The sequence below is a fragment of the Girardinichthys multiradiatus genome, chromosome 7, assembly GCF_021462225.1.
Source record: "Girardinichthys multiradiatus isolate DD_20200921_A chromosome 7, DD_fGirMul_XY1, whole genome shotgun sequence".
Lineage (NCBI taxonomy): Eukaryota > Metazoa > Chordata > Actinopteri > Cyprinodontiformes > Goodeidae > Girardinichthys > Girardinichthys multiradiatus.
Window position 1 is genome coordinate 27,409,967 of NC_061800.1, and position 22,904 is coordinate 27,432,870.

A 22,904-nucleotide genomic window follows, 5' to 3' on the forward strand; every position below is an offset into this window, starting at 1 on the left:
TAAATCAGCAACATCACTTCAAGACTACTGAAAATACAACACAATGGTGTGTAATTTGTGGATTTCCCTGATAAAGTCAGCAGTGGCATCTGGAGCAGTATTTGTAGCAACATCAACATAGACTGCATCGTCATGTTCCTCTCTTTCCCTGGGAGAAATACTTTGCACAGTCTTTCAGTGGCTTATTTAATCATAAACGCTCATGTTTATTCAGGGATCCCAAGAACAGAGCACACACACTCACATTATTTCATCCTGCATTTGTCTCCAGCTATCTGTTCTCTGCTTCTCCTACTTGAAACAGTGGTACTGACCTTCAGACACAGTGCTGAATGGTTGCATTTTTTCATTCGTACATTCCTGTGGATATATGAGGTTTAAAAAGATGCACAAAGACCCCTGAGAGAAAGAAGTGAAAAGAAACTAGCATTTCCACATTACAACTGTTGTTTCCTGTGACAATTGATTAAATATGTCAAAATATAGCATAAAGTCCTGGTAAAGGAAAATCTGCCTTGTAATTCAAGGGTTTTAAGTTTCTGATTTAGGGTTTACCAAAGTAAATGTTTAATGTCTTCATATGATTTAAGAGGGAAGGTAGCAGCCAGCTGCTGCTAATCAAATTGTTTAACTGATGATCAGCAAGTGTGACTACCTCTGTAAAAGGTTGTTGGTCTGGAGCATTCAGGTGTCTATTAACACAATGCCAAAGTAGAAAGACATTAGTAATGAACTAAAAGAAGCAACTGTTGCTGCCCATCAATCTGGGAATGGACAGCCCCATGCTAGGTCATAACCAAACACAAAAATAACGTTGAACTACAAAGCATGGTGGTGGAGGGGTGATGTTTTAGACTGGTCTTGCAGCCACACAACCTGGGCATCTTGTAGTCACTGAATCAACCATACACTTCTTTTTTTACCAAAAATATTCCAGTCAGAGAATTGTGTCAACAACAGGTCATAGCCCAAAAACACAGGAAAGTCTACAACGAATGGCTAAAGAAGAAACAAATGAGAAACACATGCCTGCAAACCTCTGGCAGTCTCTCTTCTATTTTTAACCTTGTCTCTTTTCAGGCCAATGAAAGAGCTACTGCAGCAAATAATAACTTTTTTTCATCCCATAGAGAATACTACAGACTCAGGGCTTCTATGTTAAACAGTGTTTATCTCTTAAACAAAGCTACGAACTGAGCAGCTGCTGCCATGAACTCAGTGTACTCAGTTTTTCCTTCCCATAAAAAGTAATTCTGGACTTCTGGAGTTTCTGTATTTTTGTCTGTTTCTACTTTGTCCTGTCAGTCCTCATCTCCTAGTCACAGCAGATGAGCCTTGCCCTGGTGGAGGTTTTGTCCCGTTAACAAGGAGTCATTCCTTTCCACTGTCACCACATGCTTTCTCAAGTAGAAGTGACTCCTGCAAAGTCAATGACTTGATGCAATCAACCAGACTTCCTTAGATAACGTTTTACCAATTAGCATTGTAAACTGGATTTGACAGCTTTATAAATAATGCTTATTTTGTTTCACAGCAGAGTAGCTGATCACTCAGGCTGTACAATGTTCACTGTGTTCATCAAAGACAGTCTGGGGGAAGAAACTATCTCTGTGAAGCTATCTCTGTTGTGGCTGGTCTTTGCAAATAGCCAATCTGAAGTTAAAAGTCTAAGCACATTGTGAACAGGCTGTGTGGGGTCTGCAGAGATGTTTGCCTCTTTCCTGATCCTAGACCTGTATTGCAACTATGTTACAATGACAATTAAACTTGAATCTGTCTATATGATTGGATTTACAATGGATTGATCTGATTAAATATTTCTGGATAGGTATTATTCTGTTTGTCTTGAAAGGTCTCTTGAGATTAAATTAGATGAGTGGGGCAAAATAGTTTCTCAGTGATATCAGAGACTAAAGAAAAACATTACTTAAAGATAGATGTACAAACTGATAAGGCATGGGATGTACTTACTTATCCACTTGCAGCTTTTCTATTTTGGCTTCATTTTTTAAAATAAAGAAAGTGGGAATCCTTTGTGTTTTTCTGCACAAAGAAAGTTAAATCTAAGTGGTTTTAGAACCTGGAAAAGACCAGACTGTTTCTATTATGTCCTGACAATGTAAAACCCTAGAACTGAAAGAGATTGCAGTTTCAATTTACCAAGGCTGTAGGTCAATCATGAAGGCAAAATGAATAAAAATTCAATGAGATTTTGTGCCCTTACATCCAAAGCCACAGATTGCTTAGCCCAAGACTTCTTCACCTGGTCGTACATGATCGTGTTGTTGATGCCCAATCCACAAAATATCACAAAGGCCTGAAGAAGAAGAAGTATGAATAAATAACATTGGGGTTTTCTACAAACCTCTCAGAGGGACACAGAAAGGAGTGTAATACCTCGAAGAGACGTTGGTCTGCATCGTCAAACGGTTTCCCATCCAGCCTGTTCAGCACTTGAGCGACACCTGTTAAACGAAATCAGCCTTTGCATGAGATAAGATAGCATTTAGTTTAGCTTGATGCTGATTGGCGCAGAAAACCTTCACTTTAGCTGGAGACTAGAAAATATCAAAGGGACATCATTTATTATTGACCATGGTTAAAAAAGAGAAAAAGCACTGTTCTACTATCAAAATCAGACATAGTCCAAAGGAACAAAGGAGTACACCCTGTTAAATAAAATGACCGCAACATGCACTTCATTAATCAGACCAAATAATCCTGTGGGAATAAAATCTTCCTATCTGACTCCTGCCTTCAGGTTTCTTTTCTCTTCTTCTAATTAAAAGTAGAAAATTATTTAGTAAAGTCTAAACATTTGATTAATAAAGGGTTGGATATTGTCACACAATTCATTACAATTTTTACTTATGCCAAAGAAATGAAAAAACCTGCCAATATTATGTGTTACTATCACTCAATGGTTGAAAACGAATTAGCAATGCCGTTAATAACTTTTCATTTTGGTTGCCACTGAATTTAAAATGCAGAGCTGATGTTTTCTCAAAAGCATGATTGTTCCTCCTGTAACCAGCGTGTGATTTGTAATGAGCTGCAGAACATGTGGCAAAAAACATTAGCAAACTAAATGACTGCGTAGAGCCTCACGGCCACCGCATTAACTCCAACTACACCACAATCCATACCTCCCAGATCTACAACCGCTTTTTGTGTTCAGTACAAATTTTTACATAGATGACCTCTGCTGCGGTGTGGCTGAACAATGCAGTTTGTTCACCGGAGGCGATCTATGGAGGAGGTGTCGGATTTTGCTTAGAGCTTCACAAAACCGGAGCCGAGCCGCAACCAGCTCAGCACTGTGTTAACCCATGAGGAATTTCATCCGACAAAAGCTGAACTCAAATGCATCTTCATACAGTGGCTATTTATCATCGCCGGACCTGCAGGAAGCAATGAGTTTGTGGCACAGCAAACAATCTGTAAACTAAAATGTTCTTTGTTTCTAAGGGTTACTCAGCTTTGAGAACATTGCTTACGTCCTGGAATTGTTGGCTTGGATTTCAATAAAAGAGTAAAAAAAAAAACATTTTTTCAGATCAAAATACATTAATCAGGCTTAACATTATGACCATTGAAAGGTGATGAGATTAGCACTTATTATGTCTTCATCAAGGCACCACTTTTGATGGCTACAGTGGCGTGGGAAAAGTATTTTGCATACAAATAAAGTCTGATGGGGGCAAATACTTTTACATGGCATAGAATATGTTCACCTCTGCTCTCACTTTGAGGAAGACGTTTGAATATTTATCTTAAATAATACTGGACCAATCAGTTGAATTATGTTTTTGGAGTCTAATTGTGACCATACAGTGCCTATGAAACGAAATATATTCATACCACTCTGAACTTTTTTTGAAACATTACAACCACAACCTCTGTATTAATGTATTTAACTGGGTTTTCTTTTTAAGGACTAACACAAACTAATGCATTATTTCTCAAGTATAAAGAAAGTGTGACATGATTTTCAGACGTTTTACAAATAAAAATTGGAAAAGTGTGGCGTGCATTTGTGCAGCAACCCTGAGCTAATACTTTGTAGAACCACCTTTTACTCTAACTCCAAGTCTTTGGGGGTATGTCGGTATCAGCTTTGCAAACCTGCAGACTGAAATTTTTGCCAATTCCTTACAAAACAACAGAATCTGAGTGACTTTGGATGGCGAGCATGTATGGACATCAATTTGCAAGGCTTGTCAAAAATTCTGAATTGAACCTATGTTTAGACTTTGACCGGGTAACTCCGGGTAACAGTCGATTATGCTTTGATCCAAACTATTCCTCTGTAGCTCTGGCTGCAGGTTGTTGTCCTGCTGGAAGGTGAAACTGTACCTCAGACTAAAGCTTTTTGCGACCTCTAACAAATTTTCCTCCAGGATTGTCCTGTATTTGGCCCCATCTATAACCCCATCAACGCTGAACAGGTTCCCTGACCCTGCAGGAGAAAACCTTCCCCAAAGCATGATGCTGCCCCCACCATGGTTCACCAAGGTGTGCTTAAGGTGATGTGTGGTGCTAGTTTACCGCCACACATACAGTTCTCCCACATGTTTGCTGTGTTTCCTACATAGCTTGTTGCAAACTACAAACAGGACGTCTCATGTCTTTATTTCAACAATGGCTTTCCATCCAAGCCAGATTTTTGCAGTGCATGACTAAAGTTTTCCCTGTCGACACGTTCTCCCACCTGAGCTGTGGATCTCTGCAGCTCCTCCAGAGTTACCACCAGTCTCTTGGCTGCTTCTTTGATTAATGCTCTCCTTATCTGCTCTTACTATTTCTGGATGATGGAATAAACAGTGCTCTGTGACATGTTTAAAGCTTTGAATGTTGTTTAAGAACCTTACCCTACTTTAAACCTCTCCACAACCTTCACCCTCACCTTTCTGCTGAGTTCCTTGGTCTTCACGATGCTGTTTGTTCACTAATGTAAACAAAGAACGACTGGATTGTTACTGTGCTTAAATTATACAAAAGTGGAATCTATTCACTAATTAGGTTACTTCTGATGCTATTACTTGCACTGTTTTTTTTTAAAGGGTATCAGAGTAAAGGGAGGTGAATGCAGTTGTACATCTAAGTTTTTTAGATTTTTATTTGTAAAAGATTTTAAAATCCATTTATCATTTTTATTCCACTTCACAGTTATTTCACAACTTTGTGTTGGTCTATTACATAAGGTTTGTGGTTGTAATGTGACAAAATATGAATTGATTCGAGGTCTATGAATGAATTTGAAAGGTGTTGTGTTTTTAATTATTTCTATTGCAAATGATTTCGGTGTAATAAAGGTCTCAATTGTTTCAGCAATTCAAAGATAAAGCAAAACTGAATTCCAGACCTCATACCTGTTTTTATAACAGTCTTCCAGGAATTACCTGAGAAGACTTTCATTAAATAAAACAAAATAATTCTTCAAAGAAGTGATTGCGATGGAAGCCGCTGTTGTTAAAGTAAATTCTAATAGAATATTTCTGGCTGAAGAGGTAAAATTTTAAATTTGCCCTTAAATACTACATTTATTTACAATCAAGGTTACATTAAAACGAGAGCATTAATTATGTACTGTAACTGAATGTATCCTTGACAGAAGAATTTCATCTCTGCTGCTTTGTTTGGGTAATGATTTTTCACTCAACGTCCTCAGGTGCCACCCACGCACTGCATTTTCTCTCTCCCCTCACTCTTTCCGTTCCTCTCTCCTCTTTTCCTCTCCCTGCTCCAACAAATGCACTGACGCCTACGCAGAGAGGCGCCCAGGTCTTAACCAGCCATCTGCAGCAGATCTGCTGATCACTTTGCACTCACATAAAACTAATGACTTCCCTGCGTCAGATCTCACCGGACCGAGAGGAGCTGCCGTCACCTGCTCCATGCTGCAATATTGCAGCGGCAAAAAGCGGACGAGGGATCAATGATTTATCAGAGTCATTGTGCTGTTAGCCCACGGCTGATTCACAAACACAAAGCATGCTGATAGAAGAAGGGAAACTCCTCCTCCAAGTGTGGAGTGATGCTGCAGCAAAGCACTGATCTTAGCACACACATGCAGTCTCAGCTGATAACATGCACAAGTTCTTCTCCCACCTGCTGTTTACTTACTACAGAAAACTGCATGCATATACTGGATCATCCATGTGTATGTAGGTATTTAACTGTATAATAAGCACGGTGTAAGGCCAGAAACATGTATTCTGTTTTAATGTCATCATCTGTATCCTCTGTAAAATGTTCTGGGCAAAACCAAAGGTTTCTAAGCAGGACTCAACAGGTCTACATAGATAATACATCCACCTCTGGCAAAATAGTTCTATAAGAAACATTTAGCAAGTATATTAAAATGTATAAACAGTTAGATATCATTTAATATAATATTACTATAATTACGATTGACTTACCGATGATCTGGTGGTTGCTGTTCCATATGGGAACACAGAGCACAGAGCGGATATGAAAGTCAGAGAATTGGTCTGCCTATAAAAAGTGGAAGATTAAAACAGAAAACATCTAAACAGAGAGTTTGGCTTTAATTTAAAAAGTAAACACTGCTGCATTTGAAATTTCTTAAGAAATTATGTTTTTTTTCTTTATCCCGACGCATTCAAGATCCACCTGCATTGAAGCGCAGATTTAGTGTGTAAAGTTTTGAAGCTAAATAATAATAATAGTAATATTTCACCACTATACAAGAAACTGGAACATTAACCCTGTAAGGTGCCATCTCATTACATATAAATAATCTTTTATTGAAGTTGCACTAAATCAGTCTTAAACATTTATGAAACCGGGTGGCACGGTGGCGCAGTTGGTAGCACTGTTGCCTTGCAGTAAGAAGGTCCTGGGTTTGACTTGGTTATTCGTGTGTTGCCCTGCGACCTGTCCAGGGTGTAGCCCGCCTCCTGCCCATAGACTGATGGAGATAGGCACCAGCTTTCCCCGTGACCCACTATGGAAGAAGCGGTATAGAAAATGACTGACTGACATTTGTGAAACCTTTGAGTGTATTTATGTAGTGGAGAAATAATTTTAACAATACAACTGGTGGCCCAATTTGTACTGTTGTCAATAGGACAGAATTTGACCCCACATGGTTTCTATAGGACTTATGTCAGAGAAGTGAGTTTGGCCGTATGTTTTTGATTATTATCCTGTTGACATATCCAACAATGAGCCCCTTTCAGTTTTCTGGCAAAGTCCCTGAGACTTTTATTAATAGTCCCTTGGTATTTCAAAGTGATCATGAAATCTTGCACTCTTACTTTCCCAGGGGCTTTGGAAAGTTAACAGTCACACAGCATTACAGGTCCTCTACCATACTTAACAGAGGTCATGATATGATTTTCTACTTCTTCATCCTTTGTTTCACAAAAATATCCACCTAATGTGTTTATTGTCAAAAAGCCAGATCTTAGTTTCATTTGACTAAAGAACACAGGTCCAGTTAATGTCTCAGTTGAGTTTTGCAAAATCTACATATTTACGTCTGTAATGGAAAGATAGAAAAGGCAATTTCATAAAATGGCTCCCAGGAAACTTCTTGCTGTGTAGATAGTGGTCTAATGGTTGGTATGCAACCATTTCAGAATCAGAACTAGCTTTATTGGCCAAGATTGTGTGCACAAACAAGGAATTTGACTTTGGTTTCACTTGATCATAATGTACATTGAGCTTTAGAGATTTAACTTTATCTCCCCTACCATCCTCTTCACTGTGCTTAGCGCCAAGATAAACCTGGGTCTTCGTCCAGCCTTAATGTCACAGTTCTAATTAGTTTAAACATTTTAGTTCTTATTAACTCTTCTGCCCAACCAAACATTTGCACTTTCAGCTGGTTATGAACTGATTCAAAAGTTGCCTAATGAGCCATGAAGCTTTCTAAGCAATCAGCAGTGAAGTGTTCTTCAGCATAAACCCTAAATGTCAAATAATTAGTATAACATTCTCTTAGTTCAGTTGTAGAATATCCTGTTGATGGGACTTTGTACCTCAGCATCAAAGCGAGGATCCTGATAGGCGTCGCTAATGTTCACAGGAAGTCCAGTTGAAGCCACCAGCTCTGCAATGCTGTTGTTGATGAGCCAGTCTGAGTAGGATGATTTTTCCATACTGTCTTTGAAACTAGCGTTGGAAAACAGATTGGAAAGAAAGGACAATAAGCACAATGTAGAACAACTGCTGGACCAAATTTAATTTCAATGTTTTTATTCTCTACAACAATTTTTTTTAATAATCTGCTCTGGCAGCTGATAACTTGCTGAAAATACGTAATTTGATTTAATTAGGCCTAAAATGTTCCTTTTTGACAACGCTTATAGTTAGAGTGGCTTAGGTTATTCAGATCTATCTCTAGAGCTATGCTGCTATAGGTTTAGCTTGCTGGACAACATACTGAGCTGTTGTCATCACTCTGCTCTGTTTGCTTTTACTACTTTCAGTCTTTCTCTGTGATTAAGCGTTTAGCTATGATGCAGCTATTGTATGTTTAGCTGTATTTCGTTTTAGACAAATACATTGACAAAGCAATTGCTGCTAATAACAATGCATGTTGTTTGTTGGTCTTCCATTTAGTTGTGTGTGTTTTTTTTTTACAACCAAAATCCACTAAAAGAACTATCGCTGCCAATTATTATGTGTAGTCCTTTCGTTTTTCTTCTCTATAGAAAGTACACCCTGGCTCAGTGCTTCTATGTTTAGCATTGTTTGCTTCCTGAATGAAGCCAATGAAATAGCTATCGCATCCTTTAACAATTTAACAACTGCCATTAAAAGATCAACTGCAATTGACTGTATTGTGTTAAAATTTTGACTGAATTGGAGTGTATGTATTAATTGAACCTATTTGTCTTGGGATGACATTTGTTGTGAACTGGTGCTAAATAAATAAACTACAGTGAGCTAAACAGTTTTATGTTATTCAGACTGCTAGTAGACGCCAGTTATGGCCGCTGCTTTGAGGTGATGATATTAGCTATGGCAAGCATTCAAGGGTGAGTGGGGGGAGGGGTTATTTGACTTCCCTTCAAGCTTGTTTTCATCCATAAACAGCCCACACAATATTAAGCCTCTTTTGCTTCACTCAGCAATGCCTAGCAGAAGGAAAAAGCAGCCGAATAAAATAATTTAAGGCTGTAAGTGTATATCTTCTGAACAGAATCAGGATATTTATCACACAACAATTTCAAACAGTCATAGTTTGAAGGTATTTCAGATGTATTTATTGTGTTTAATTTTGCTTTTTTTTGGACTAGATATTGTACACCACAGAACAGATGATGCTGGTAAAGTTCCCATTGTGGATAGGTTTATTTGAATTCAAAAGTTCAAACTTTCCATGAAAAATGCTTAAGTGGAAATTAAAATCAGTTTTCCAGATGTTACAAGATCATAATACAAACCTGCTTTCAGTATCTGCACTACATTTTGGAGACAACAGCTCGAACGATTTGGTGAACTTGACCACCTGAAACATGGGTAAAGGAGGATATTTTTAAAAATCTGTAGATAGATACTAATTAATGAAGCAAAGATAGAGGCAGACAGAAAGAAATGAGTGCACATGCGCAGATGCATAAACAGTTAAACATGTACATGGAAAGCACAGCAAAGAGAAAAAAAACTGTACCGGTGACTCAATGTCCTCCAGCAGTTGAACGGAGCAGCGCTCACACTTTAGCAGAGTCTGGGCACGGTGCATGATCTTCCTGACAATCTTTTCCAGGTCAGTCTGTTCTTCAAACAGGTCATTGACCACCTCCAAGAGCGCCTAAACACCAGGACCAGAACGATGTGACGACAAGATTAACCTGGAGAATCTGAAAGCTCATGAATACTAATGTAAAACCTGCAAATGAGAAATCTGTCAGCAGGTAAGAGTTAGAGCCCTTAAATAAATGTGTTGTGCTTCACTCTGCTGTTCGAATATAATTATTATCATCATCCCTAAACCATAAACCAAAGGGATGATATAGTGTGATTGATTCCCACAATAAAAGTAAATTAGAGCCTTTATCTAAGGCAGAACCGATTGAGTTCAATGTACTGGCACATAAAAAATCACGTGGTGTAAAGGGATCTCTCATCATTTTTCTACTCTACTCACTGAACTGTGCTCTCATTATGTTATTTTCCATCACATATGAATGGAAGACATGAATTAGGGATCTCTTCACATTCCTGAGCAGATTTAGCTCCCAATCTGAATACAGCCCCATCCCCCTTGACAGACAACTGAGAAAATGCTCATGCAAAGCTGCATGGCACCGTGTTTTTTCACTTCCACGCCGGCAAGTGGGCTGCTGCTGATCAATACCAAGCCTCGATTTCAGCATCAAGGGGGAGGGAAAAAAGCTGATCCTTGGAATGGGAGGTTTATTATCCAGTTGGCTTCATGACCCTTACCCGACTCCGGTCGTACTCCTTCCTGGAGGCAGCAAAGAGTTGAGCATTGGAGATTGCAATACCACAGAAAGGCAGGTACATCTGCAGAACCTGTGGACACATTGAAAACTTGAAAACATGGTAACATGTGATAGACCAACACAAGGTAGAGCCTAATTATTAAGCAAATAGGTACTTATAAATTGTTTAATGAAACCAACTGTGATAAGAGATTCGTGCATATGCATCAGAACGTTATAGGGTGTATTAACACCCTTGGCACATTTAAAAACTACTAACCCATTTCATTCTAGCCCTGGTTGAATGTTTATGGTTGTTTTCCTGCTGGAAGGTGAACAAGCACCTTAGTCTTAAGTCTTTAGCAGCTATTTCATTCCAGTATTATCCTGTATTAAACTTAAATAATCTTCCTTTCAGCTCTGACCAGCTCCCTTGTTCCTGCTAAAGAAGAGCTTCACTGCAGCATGATGCTGCTCCCACCTGGTTTCTCTGTGGAGATGGTCCGTTTAGGAGGAATGAGCAGTGTTAGTTTTTCTCCACGTGAAGTGTTTTGCTTATAAGTGAAAAATCTTTAGTTTGGGTCTCATCTGAAAAGAGCACTTTCTACCATTTGTTACATGTTGTTACAATATTGGGCTTTTATGAAATGTTCATATATATTTACAGTATTTGGCCATTTTGAAAGGTTTTAAATACAAAATATATAAATTCTATGATAGTTTCCTTGAATTAATATCACCTGCAAAATAAAATAAATCACGGATCATTTAGATCCAGTAGAGATTCAGCAACACAATATTCTTTTCAATCAATCAGTGTTAAATCACTACATGACCACAGAAACTCTTCGCTCTTCACTTGTGGTCTGCAAGAAATCAAATAGATTTTAGGATTCTTTATTTTGCTTGTAGAGCATCATCAGTCGGCAGGTTATAATGCTCACCAGTCCCACCTTCATATCTCACATACTGTAAACAGTCTACCATTCCAGCCAATTCCTAAAAAACACAACTAACCAACATAACTACAGTAAAGTCTCCTACTAAAAATAAATGAAGTAATACTCACAAAACTTGAGATCAAACTCTGTTTTATTTATGTGATGCTTATGCAAATTTGTTTGTTGTTTAACTTGACAGGTTTATGTTTCTCTGTTTTATTTGCTTATTTATTTTATTAATTTGTAGTGTGTTTTAAATCTCTAAATGCTTCAAAACATTTAAAGAAATCACTTTACATGTACAGCTTAAAAAATTAGAATATCGTGAAAATTCATATTCATATCTTTTGTCCCTCATTTCAGAAAGTGAAACTCATATATTACATAGATTCATTTCATATACAATAGAGTGAAATATTTTAAGCTTTTATTTTTTGTAATTGTGGCTCAGAGGTAATAAAAACCCAAAATTCGCTGTGTCAGAAAATTTGAGTATTGTGAAAAAGTTACAGAATATTCATAGAAAGCTGGCTGGAGGGAAAAAGTGTTATAGCAAAAGGTACAGCAGGAACCTTTGTGAGCTGTACTTGTATATACAAATTGGTTTTGTTATGGTATTGTTGTTAGGGTATGACTTTTAAATAATTAAAATATTAATAAATATATAATCTAAAACATAATTATTTCGCTGTAGCACTTCATTGAGATGTTAATTAAGATATATATCCCATAAGATTGTTTTTGTTTCCATAGTTACAGTAAAGCCCCAAATTATTCATACCCCTGGCAGATTTGGATTTTAAATTGTTTCATTCAACCAAAAACTTTGTTACTGATAGAAAATGGAACAGGAATCTCTGACAAGATAAGAAAACAATTTATAAAAGGAGTATCAATTTAAAAAATAATTTGTTTTTATTTACATTTTTTACCGAAAGTATAAAGTTAACAATTATTTAAACCCTTCTAATTAATCAATTGAAAAATCTTACAGCAGTCAAACCCTCCTTATAATTGCTGACCATCATTTTGCATATTTACACCGCTATTTGAACATTAATTCATCTTTGGTGAGTTTGGAATCAGATTCAAGTCTGAACACTAGGTGGCCCACTCCAGATAATCAATGTTACTTCTTATCAGAAGAAACATGTTGGTAACTAAACCTAAATCTTCCAGGGGTATGAATAATTCTGGGCTTATCTTTATCCAGTAAACAGATGCTGCTGAGCAATAAGTTTATATGTGATGCTGTTTCAGTTGTCCTATGGAATTCTCCTATAATGATCTTCCAGAAAGACCGTAGTCATCAATAAGGCCAGCAAGAGTGGACTCAATAGCAAGCAGGATGTTGGGGATCTGAACCATGGATCTGCCTGTGGAGCGAACAGGCAAACTCCAAAGGAGAGCTGCTCTTTCTAATTACATTCTGTCAGGTAGCCCATTACCCCAGGTTGCATTATAAAAACAATGTTTTTGCCTGGAGCCCTTCGAACTGACCAATAAAAATTGGTTTAATACCAGTAATAATTTTGTTTTAAAATGGACCGGCCAAGGCCACATTGGGGAACCTCAGCTCCTTTAACCTCAATGACATCCTCTATCACAAATGGTATTTTTTTTACCAAACAAGTCAGGAAAATTACAAACATATTATTATACTTAAAAAACAGGGTTTTCATTCTTTACCATGATGCTGATGCCTGTCTGTATGAGTCATGTGACCTGCTCTCTGTCCATTGAAGAAAGTTGCATTGATTAAATTTCATGACTTTAAACATTCAATGTAAAACACATAATTTATGAAATACAAGAACATTTTGTCTACACACTATTGGTAAGGACTTGCCTTTAAAACAGTGCTGTAAAAAGTATTTTATAGATTTATTCTATACTGACTGCCAACCTGTCCAGGGTGTACCCTGTATCAGCCTGTTCAAGGTCATGCCACAGCATCCTAATCAAAGTCCAGACTTTGTTCAAGCCACACCAAAAGCTTTATCTGACAGCTTTTTCCCTGAATTAATGAAATCATTAATCGCTACAAAATGCATTTTGTTTTTCCCCAGGTTATCTTTGTCTGATATTAAAATTTGTTTAATGGTCTGTAACACTTAACTAAGAGAAAACAAGTAAAAATTGACTAAATGTGTAAGCGGGAGAATACTTTTTAATAGCATTGTATGTCAAAAAAACAGAACATCATAGGGGTCAAATCAAAACTGAAAGTAAACATGTTAATCTGAGCAAAGCACTTTAGCTAACTGCTCTAAATGAAAACATTGTCAGCTGGAGCAAAACATCCGTGCTTAGAAGACTGCACCTTTATGTATCAAGTCCGACAGCAACATAAGTATGTGATGCATAAATAAACGACTGTTGCTACCAAAAGAATCAAAGGAAAACAAACAAATGCAGTTAAGTGAGAAAAAAATCACAATGCTCATGTATATATAGCTAATCTACACTGGTCAAAAAAATAAATGGAACACTTAAACAACATAATATAACTCCAAGTAAATCAAACTTCTGTGAAATCAAACTGTCCACTTAGGAAGCAACACTGATTGACAATCAATTTCACATGATGTTGTTCAAATGGAATAGACAACAGGGGGAAATCTTTGGCGATTAGCAAAACACACTCAATAAAGGAGTGGTTCTGCAGGTGGAGACCACAGACCACTTCTCAGTACCTATGCTTTCTGGCTGATGTTTTGGTCACTTTTGAATGTTGGTGGTGCTTTCACACTCGTGGTAGCATGAGACTCTACAACCCACACAAGTGGCTCAGGTAGTGCAGCTTATCCAGGATGGCACATCAATGCAAGCTGTGGCAAGAAGGTTTGCTGTGTCTGTCGACGTAGTGTCCAGAGCCTGGAGGCGCTACCAGGGGACAGGCCAGTACACCAGGAGACATGGAGGAGGCCGTAGGAGGGCAACAACCCAGCAGCAGGACCGCTACCTCCGCCTTTGTGCAAGGAGGAACAGGAGGAGCACTGCCAGAGCCCTGAAAAATGACCTCCAGCAGGCCATAAATGTGCATGTGTCTGCACAAACGGTTAGAAACCGACTCCATGAGGATGGTATGAGGGCCCGACGTCCACAAATGGGGGTTGTGCTCACAGCCCAACACCGTGCAGGACGCTTGGCATTTGCGAGAGAACACCAGGATTGGCAAATTCGCCACTGGTGCCCTGTGCTCTTCACAGATGAAAGCAGGTTCACACTGAGCACATGTGACAGACGTGACAGAGTCTGGAGACACCGTGGAGAGTGATCTGCTGCCTGCAACATCCTTCAGCATGACTGGTTTGGCAGTGGGTCAGTAATGGTGCGGGGTGGCATTTCTTTGGAGGGCCGAGATGAGATCCTCAGACTCCTTGTGAGACCATATGCTGGTGCGGTTGGCCCTGGGTTCCTCCTAATGCAGGACAATGCTAGACCTCATGTGGCTGGAATGTGTCAGCAGTTCCTGCAAGATGAAGACATTGAAGCTATGGACTGGCCCGCCCGTTCCCCAGACCTGAATCCGATTGAGCACATCTGGGACATCATGTCTCGCTCCATCCACCAACGTCACGTTGCACCACAGACTGTCCAGGAGTTGGTGGATGCTTTAGTCCAGGTCTGGGAGGAGATCCCTCAGGAGACCATCCATCATTTACAACAATAATAGTGTTGTTTTTTTTAAAGAATATTAAGATTGACAACAAGTAGCAAGAATCAACAGTAATAAGGGAGTTTTAAGGTGGTCAGCTGGCTTTAGAAAACATGGTAAAGCCTACAGGACTATGATGTACTCTGTTGGATTGGACCCAAATGATCCGAACACAGATGAAGGAAAATGTTGTGGGGAGGTTCAGCCTCACTTGTTTGAGTTAGTGTTTTCTTTCTCTTTAAATAGTTGCACCTGCTCTGTCTTCCTGCTGTTTAGTTTCCTGGTTGCTTCTGCTGTATGGTGGCTGGAATTAGGTAAATGCAGTGAAATTTGAATACCGTGAAAAGGTTTTATATTTTTTGTCATTTAGTAAAGTAAAACTCTACTTTATGTAGAATTATTGCACAAAGGGTGAAATATGTCAAGTTTTGTCTCTTGTAATTTTAATGATTATGGCTTACAGATATTAAAAACCAAAAATTGAAGGTAATAAACAACATAAATTCAGAAAACAGTCATAAAACCAACAAATACAATAAAAAATAAGCTAAAAAAGAAAGCTAATTTATACAAACATCACAACCTAACTGCTCTGATGGAACTCAAACAGAACTTGAGTTAAAAGCCAATGTGCAAAAATGAATTTTCAGGAGGGATTTAGAAGACAGTAAAGACTACGAATATCAGGGGGCAGTTTGTTCCAGAGACTGGGAGCTGCCACAGCAAAAACCAGATCCCTTCTGCGCTTTAATTAGGCTGTCGGCTCCACTAACAGCATCTAGCTAGACAATCTCAGCGCTCTTTTTGGGTTATAAAAGTTCAGAAGAACAGTTAAATAACTGGTTGCCAAACCGTTTAAAATTTTAAAAATAAGTAAAAGATTATTAAAACCAATACGAAAATGCACAGGCAGCCAATTTAAATCCTCTAAAACTGGAGTGGTGCGGTCATGCCTACTGGTACCCGTCAACAGCAGTGCAGCAGTGTTCTGGACTATCTGCATACGATGGAGAGACGATTTCTCAAGTCCAAAATATAAGGAGTTGCAGTGGTCTAACCTAGATTAAATAAAAGCAGGGACAAGTGTTTTGAGGTCTTTAGGAGGAATCAAAGATTTAGCTCTGGGAGTTTGAGGTAACTGATAGAAACAGGTCTTGACAACTGTGGATATTTGCTTCTCAAATGTAAAAGAACTATCCTAAAACACTCTGAGATTCCTGACAGTGGAGGAGCAATGAGGAGAACGAGGGCCAAGGATATCAGGTGCCCCACTAAGAGGAGTTCGATCACCAAACAGAAATTTCACTTTTGATAATGTATGTATACATATATATATATATATAAATAAAGAAAATCATATGAAAAAGAAAATAGACAAGGATTTCTTATATATGTACAATTAATACACAACTTTCTTTTTACCAACCCGTGGCATACATTGCACAAAATACTCTGCTGATCTATGATCTATTCTCTCTTGATTAAAGATAAATAATTGTGTTATATTAGGCAGTTTGTATAAGGAACACATTTGTTTTATTGCATCCAGTATCCTCCATCCACTAAAATATGTAACATTGGCAGTAATTGTGTTCCCTGTTCTTTTGCTGCAGATTTACATCAGTAAATTGTGCAAAAGTGGTAATTTCACTTTGAGCCAATTTGAAGGGGGCTAAGGAGTCCAGATGAGGCAGAATCGTATGGGGAGGCTGCTTTTTGCAGTTGACTCCCTCTGACTTTACATTGTATTGGCAGATTCAATATACATGAGTGAACTTGGATCTTAGAAAGAGATACTTCCTGATAATGTCTACCTGTGAATAATTCATTTATGTGTAATGCAAAGCAGAAACAAAATAACACAATCCAAATCAAAATAATATTGTCAGCCGCATAGCAGCACAGGGTCAGTTAGCTGTATTCCTCCACAGAAATGAGATACTGCAATTACAAATTATTCCCACTCCCCCAAGCTCCTAAATCCTGTAGGGTATCAAGAGAAATGCAATTAAGGCAGCATGAGACGTAAAAAGCAGCTATGTAATATGAAAAATCTTCTCAGAAGTTCAGGCACAAATTGGTTTTGATGAAGGTTCATTTAAGAATTTAACGACATCTGCCACTGTTGTATCATTTAATGCTTTAAAAAGTATGATTTGTTTTCTTATTTCAAGGTTCTCCATAAAAGCAGAGCTGCAGCTGTGTTGTGCACGGCGCTCACTGCGTTCACTGATGCTACCATCGCATTTCATTACTAATTCAGCAGTAGTCATCCAAGGCATTAGGGTAATGTTAATGCAGTTGGAAACTCTCAGAACAAGGGAATTATGAAAAGAAAACCTCTTCTATGAACAATAGATTGCACATTTGTATTATTTTATATGTTTTGTTGGTGTGTAACACAAAGAGGAACGTGTGAGAAATAAAATCCCTAAAATAATAGCACAGCTACTTTTGTCCTTTCATGTTTAATCTTTTCTGCCTTTTGAGTGCTCATGCAACAAAAGAGCGAGTCAGTGTATCAGCCTGTCATCATCTTTCTGCTACATCCATTCAGGCATGCTGATGGGCTTAACATGTGTTCCTCTGATACACAGAACACTATCTGTCTCAGGGTGACATGTAATTCCAACTCACCAATCTAAAATCCTATATTTGTACATTACAAGCATTCATTTATGTCTGTCATTGATTTGTTTCTGTACAAAATTATGTCAAAGTTAAGTCAAACATGATCCACACTCCATAGTCATCTGCAATGGCTATGATTCCTAAACTTTACCATTGTTCCTAATTTACTGCTGTTATTAATTGTACAAGTGCATCTCAGTAAATTAGTGTATTATCAAAAGGTTTATTTGAGTAAGACAAGTCAAATTCTGTTAGATTTGATGAATGTGGCTTACAGCAAATAGAAATACTGTTTCACAGGAAATTTGAATATTACCAGGACCAATAAGACCAATAAAAAGTAAATGTGGCAGCCTGGACAGGCCAAGTTCTGCTTGAAAATGAAATTGGCTGCTTCATTGAGCTTGTAAGCAGAGGGATATATGAAGTGCTCTAAACTTTCCTGGTAGATGACTGCACTATGACTGCACAGATGACACAGGTCCTCAAATCAACAGTGACTGGGGAAACTTCACATTGGACCTCGAGCAACTTGGATTCATTGCCTCACTTTTGGTTCATGTTCTGATTATACTAAAGCAACCAGGCACAGCTGCAGTTCACTCACTATGAATCTCCCCTAAACAGTTGAATAGGCTTGGTTTCACAACCTCGAAGACTGGAGTTATTTCTGTCCTTTGTGCCCCTTTTTCAACCTAAGCTTTTCCTTCCACTCAACTTTCCATTAATATAACACCCTGGGAACAGCTGTTTTTTTTATCAGTAATATTCAGTGGCTTGCCCTCATTGTGGAGGGTTTTAAGGATTATTTCCTGGATAACTTTGAAGTCAGAAGTCTTCCCCATGATTGTGTAGGCCACAACATGCCCATGACATAACATTTCTGCATTAAAAATCCTTTTTTTTTTTATCTTATGTAATATTCTAATTTTCCAAGAAACTTGATTTTGGGGCTTCATTATTCTATATAATTTTCTGTTTGCTTTAAGTGTTAAATCACTGAAATAAACACATATTTAAATAATAATCAATTTCTTTGAGAAGTTTCTGCATGACTTTCAGTGCAAACTCTCAATGGAAAGCTGGTGTAGCTTTTGTTCCAAAAGTTATTTCCACGAATCTTACTTTGCTGGTGTTATTAATCATAAATGGTGCAGTGATATTTGACACAATGGGTGTTCCACTCTGCAGTCAGGTCAAATTTTAAGTTAACCAATGTGAGATTCTGAAAAGCAAAGGTGGGATTTATATTAGTGTCACACACAGTGACCACAGTGTTCTTGCCCCCTGGAACACACTGCTAAGGAAAAAATGAATACTGACTTCCTGTGACCCAGCCAGGAAACCCAGACACTAAGTTTTGATATTAAGTCTGTCTGTATCACATGGTAGACACATAAATTGGTCAAACTCCCATAGTTTGAGTGGCACATAATTGTTACATGCAGACTTTACACAGAAACTTAGAACAGGGAATTTATGTGTTTATCAGACAAAAAGTATTTGATTACTGCTTCACAAGAATATGTTTTACATAAAGTAATTATTCTTTTATGCATCGACCAGATAGCTTTTTACAATTTTATTGTAGTGACAATGGCAATTAACGATATTCTATTCTATTCTATTGTATTCTATTCAAAGACAAAGGAGATTTTAAAGACAATTCGTCCATTCTACAGCAAGAAATCCTTGTTTTAAAATCTCAGCTAGGAGCATTCTGTATAGAGTTTGTCAGTTTTGGAGCTAAGGTGTTTGTCTTGGTCAGCACCCTATTGATCCACACTGATGTTCAAATCGCTTAATTACGGACAGCGACACTGGTTATTGAGCATCTGCCATTTTATGAATGTCTAGCTGGCCTTTGTGTTGCAACTTGGACACAACTGGGTGTTCCCTGTTCTCAAACACACAGAACTAATTTTGGAAAGGATGAAGCAAGCTAACAATGCACCCAATCTTAACCTTGTTGAAAGTTTCTGGACAATATTTCAAAGTTGATTCTATCAGGAAAACAACCAATCTGATTAAGCTTTGACATTTTTGGTAAGAAGAGTGGCCAAATATCTGCCTAGAATTACCAGAAGCTAACTAATGGGTACAAAAGCATATGGTTGCTTACTAAAGGACATTTTTAATAAAAAATTAACAGTACATATTGGATGGATTTCAGAAAATACACAATAAATTAAAACTTGAGCAAATAATTCTTGTTTTTAATATTTATTGAAGTCATTTGTTGTATGGTAAATAGTCTGCACTTGTATAGCACTTTATCAAGTCCCCAGAGATCCCAAAGCACTTTGCACTACAATCAGTCATCCAGCAATTCATTCACACAGTGGTAAGCTACATTGTAGCCACAGCTGCCCTGGGGCAGACTGACAGAAGTGAGGCTGCCATCAAATTGGTATCATCGAGTCCTCTGACCACCATCGGCAGGCAAGGAGGGTAAAGTGTCTTGCCCAAGACACAACTCAGACAGACAGAACAGGGGTTTGAACCGGCAACCCACCAGTTACAGGATGAACTTCTACCACTGTCTTACTTATAGGCACCTACCCACCATACTTGACTTGAATAGGATGAAGCAGCATAGTCAAAGTAAATTGGATGAAATTAATTTTAAAAATGGCATTTTACAAAAACGTTTCTCAAAAATCAATGGATTTTTTTTGTTTGTTTAATTTTTTAAGGTGTCTGGAAGGTCTTCAACCTTCCAGTCCTTCAACAGATGATTTTGGGTTTAACTGTGGGTACCAAATATGAATGAGTGCCGAATTGACCTGGAGCTAATTTGATTGGTTACTTATTTGTTTGTACAATTTTGCAAACATAAAAAGACAACACGCTGAATCACAGCATGACTCTGATGCTAAGGCACAGAAAATAATGAATAAAATGTTTCATGCATGTAGGTCACAAACCAGAACAAAACATAAGAGAGGACAAAATAAAAAGAAAAATCCCTTTTTTAGTTGTTTTACATCTCTGCTACTGTGAACTCGTAAGTGTTACAACACTGACATTAATACATGATGACAGTTTGTAGTTTGTTTCTATGCACTAACCCTATGCACAGTGTTTGTCTAAAAAAATCTGAGTAACATCCTTGAAATGCCACAAATGAATCACAAAGTATGAGCATTACTTCAGGGTAATTCTTCTCTTTGTGCAGTAATAACAACACTAAGAGTCTGGAGTCTTGCTTGGAGCTCTGTGAGGCTGTAGTTAAGCATCAGTGTCAGTACCTGTTTAACCCAGATGATAAGGTGCCCTTCTGGGATAATCAGTTGTGGAACACCTTCATTATAAAGCAAACAGTTTTGAGGTAGATACAAACATGTCAAAGGTTTCTTTGAATGAGGCAGGTGAGGGTCTCATTACATTATACGTTGTATTTAATTGAAATAAACCAAACACCAGTCAGAGCAACATGATGGCAGTAAGGATGTTTAACAAAAGATGTGTTTTGTAAATAATTTCATGATTCTTGTTTAGGTTTATATACTCAGAGTCATTTGCCCAATGGGGCACAAATAAAAGTTATTAATGAGTTTCTGTATATATTTCATGTAAAAATTCACCACTATCTCAATTGAAACGTAATATAATAGGCTAATTATTTTCTTAATTAATAGAAAAAAATACATAAAGATCAAATATTTTTACAGAGCCCAGGCTTTAAAATACAGAACCAGTAAAAACCATGAGGAAGGAAGGGATAAAGGAAGGAAGGAAGGAAGGAAGGAATGAAGGAAAGAAGGAAGGAACATGGATGGATGGATGGAATTGATGGATGGCTGGATGGATGGCTGGATGGATGGATGGATGGATGGATGGATGGATGGATGGATGGATGGATGGATGGATGGATGGATGGATTTTCCAGAATCTTTTTGTTTTCCAAAAATACAAATTCTAAACTTTGCCAAACGTTTCCAGACTGAATACAAACCCTGACATTAGAATTACCAAAAGTTACCAAAATAGTTTTAGGTTCTTGTGCCAAAGTCTGTCCATGATTTTAACTGATGGTCTTTCACATGACTTTAAGAAAATGTCTATTAGAAACGCTTAGGTATATAACAAGAAAACATCTTTCTTTAATTAATTCTTTTTTACAGAGAATCAATCACTTTCACCAGTGTATGGCCATAATAATTACACACATTAAAAGCCACTTCTTTTAACATCTTTTTTAAATAAAACACAAGGATGTAAGCAATAAAAATCTGGGGTTTTACCATTTTATAACTTATCAGAAACGATGGAGACGATACACCATGAAGACCAACAAGATGTGTGAGTACTGAGGTATTTTAGTCTTACTTGCAACCAGTGTACTCCAAACCAGCTGTTCTATTTATATACTACTTGGAAATGTTTTGATCTAAAAATGTCCTAAAGATATTTCCATCGAAATAAGAAAAAGGAATTTCAAGAGGGAAAACTGTAGGACAAATACAAAAAAAACATTTACAATCAAAGAAAAACAACCAGGCAACATAATGGCGAAAACAGCAATTATAAAATTACCTTCTCATCATCTTCAGTGAAGCGTTCCCCACTTGAAGACTTATTGATGGCCTGAGCGACTCCAATGATCTCGCCATCGCTGTTGTGAATAGGCATGCACAAGAGGGACTTGGTTTTGTAACCCGTCAGCTTGTCAATTTCATCACTGAATCGGCGATCCTGCAAGCAAGGGCACAGTAAATTCATAAACACACATTGTAAGCACTTGCTTTAAAAAGCAGGCATTCCCCTACCGCAACTTTGAGATGACAGGGGATCAGAACATGTTATAGCAGAAAATATCAATAAACAAATAGCATCATAAAGACCAAGGAACACAGCAGACAGGTCAGGTGGAGAAGCTGAAAGCATAATTAAGTGATAAGACAATGTGCCAAGCTCTGGAAATCTCACAGAAAACTGTACAAAACATCTAAAAACAAAAAGCATGGGCTGGGCAAGAACAGCATTAATCAGAGAAACAGCTAAAGGTCCCTGGTAACTCTGGAGAAGCTACGGAAATCCACAATTTAGGTCTCTTTGTTTCAACACACCTGCATCGCAAAATTTGGTCATTAACAGCACTCCCTAAAACTTGACTGAGGACTGAAGTTTGACACCCCTGGTTTAGGTGGAAGAATCTGTCAACTTGACAGGTATTAGTCAGGACTCCACAAATCTGAACTTTATTTAAGGGTGGAAGGAAAAAAAGCCCCCAAGAATCAAGTAAGG

At 37.9% G+C, this 22,904-nt stretch overlaps 1 protein-coding gene across 1 annotated transcript in view; it reads right to left on the bottom strand.

The window, feature by feature from the left end:
* pde11a (phosphodiesterase 11a) overlaps positions 1 to 22,904 on the bottom strand; it is a 49,642-nt gene that overhangs the window by 24,520 nt on the left and 2,218 nt on the right. The window contains exons 2-9 of the mRNA XM_047369799.1: positions 22,194 to 22,352; positions 10,423 to 10,512; positions 9,647 to 9,787; positions 9,420 to 9,484; positions 8,010 to 8,142; positions 6,423 to 6,498; positions 2,398 to 2,465; positions 2,225 to 2,317 (exon numbers count right to left, since the gene is read on the bottom strand). Coding sequence (XP_047225755.1) covers positions 2,225 to 2,317; positions 2,398 to 2,465; positions 6,423 to 6,498; positions 8,010 to 8,142; positions 9,420 to 9,484; positions 9,647 to 9,787; positions 10,423 to 10,512; positions 22,194 to 22,352 — 825 coding nt within the window. The remainder of the gene's footprint in view (positions 1 to 2,224; positions 2,318 to 2,397; positions 2,466 to 6,422; positions 6,499 to 8,009; positions 8,143 to 9,419; positions 9,485 to 9,646; positions 9,788 to 10,422; positions 10,513 to 22,193; positions 22,353 to 22,904) is intronic.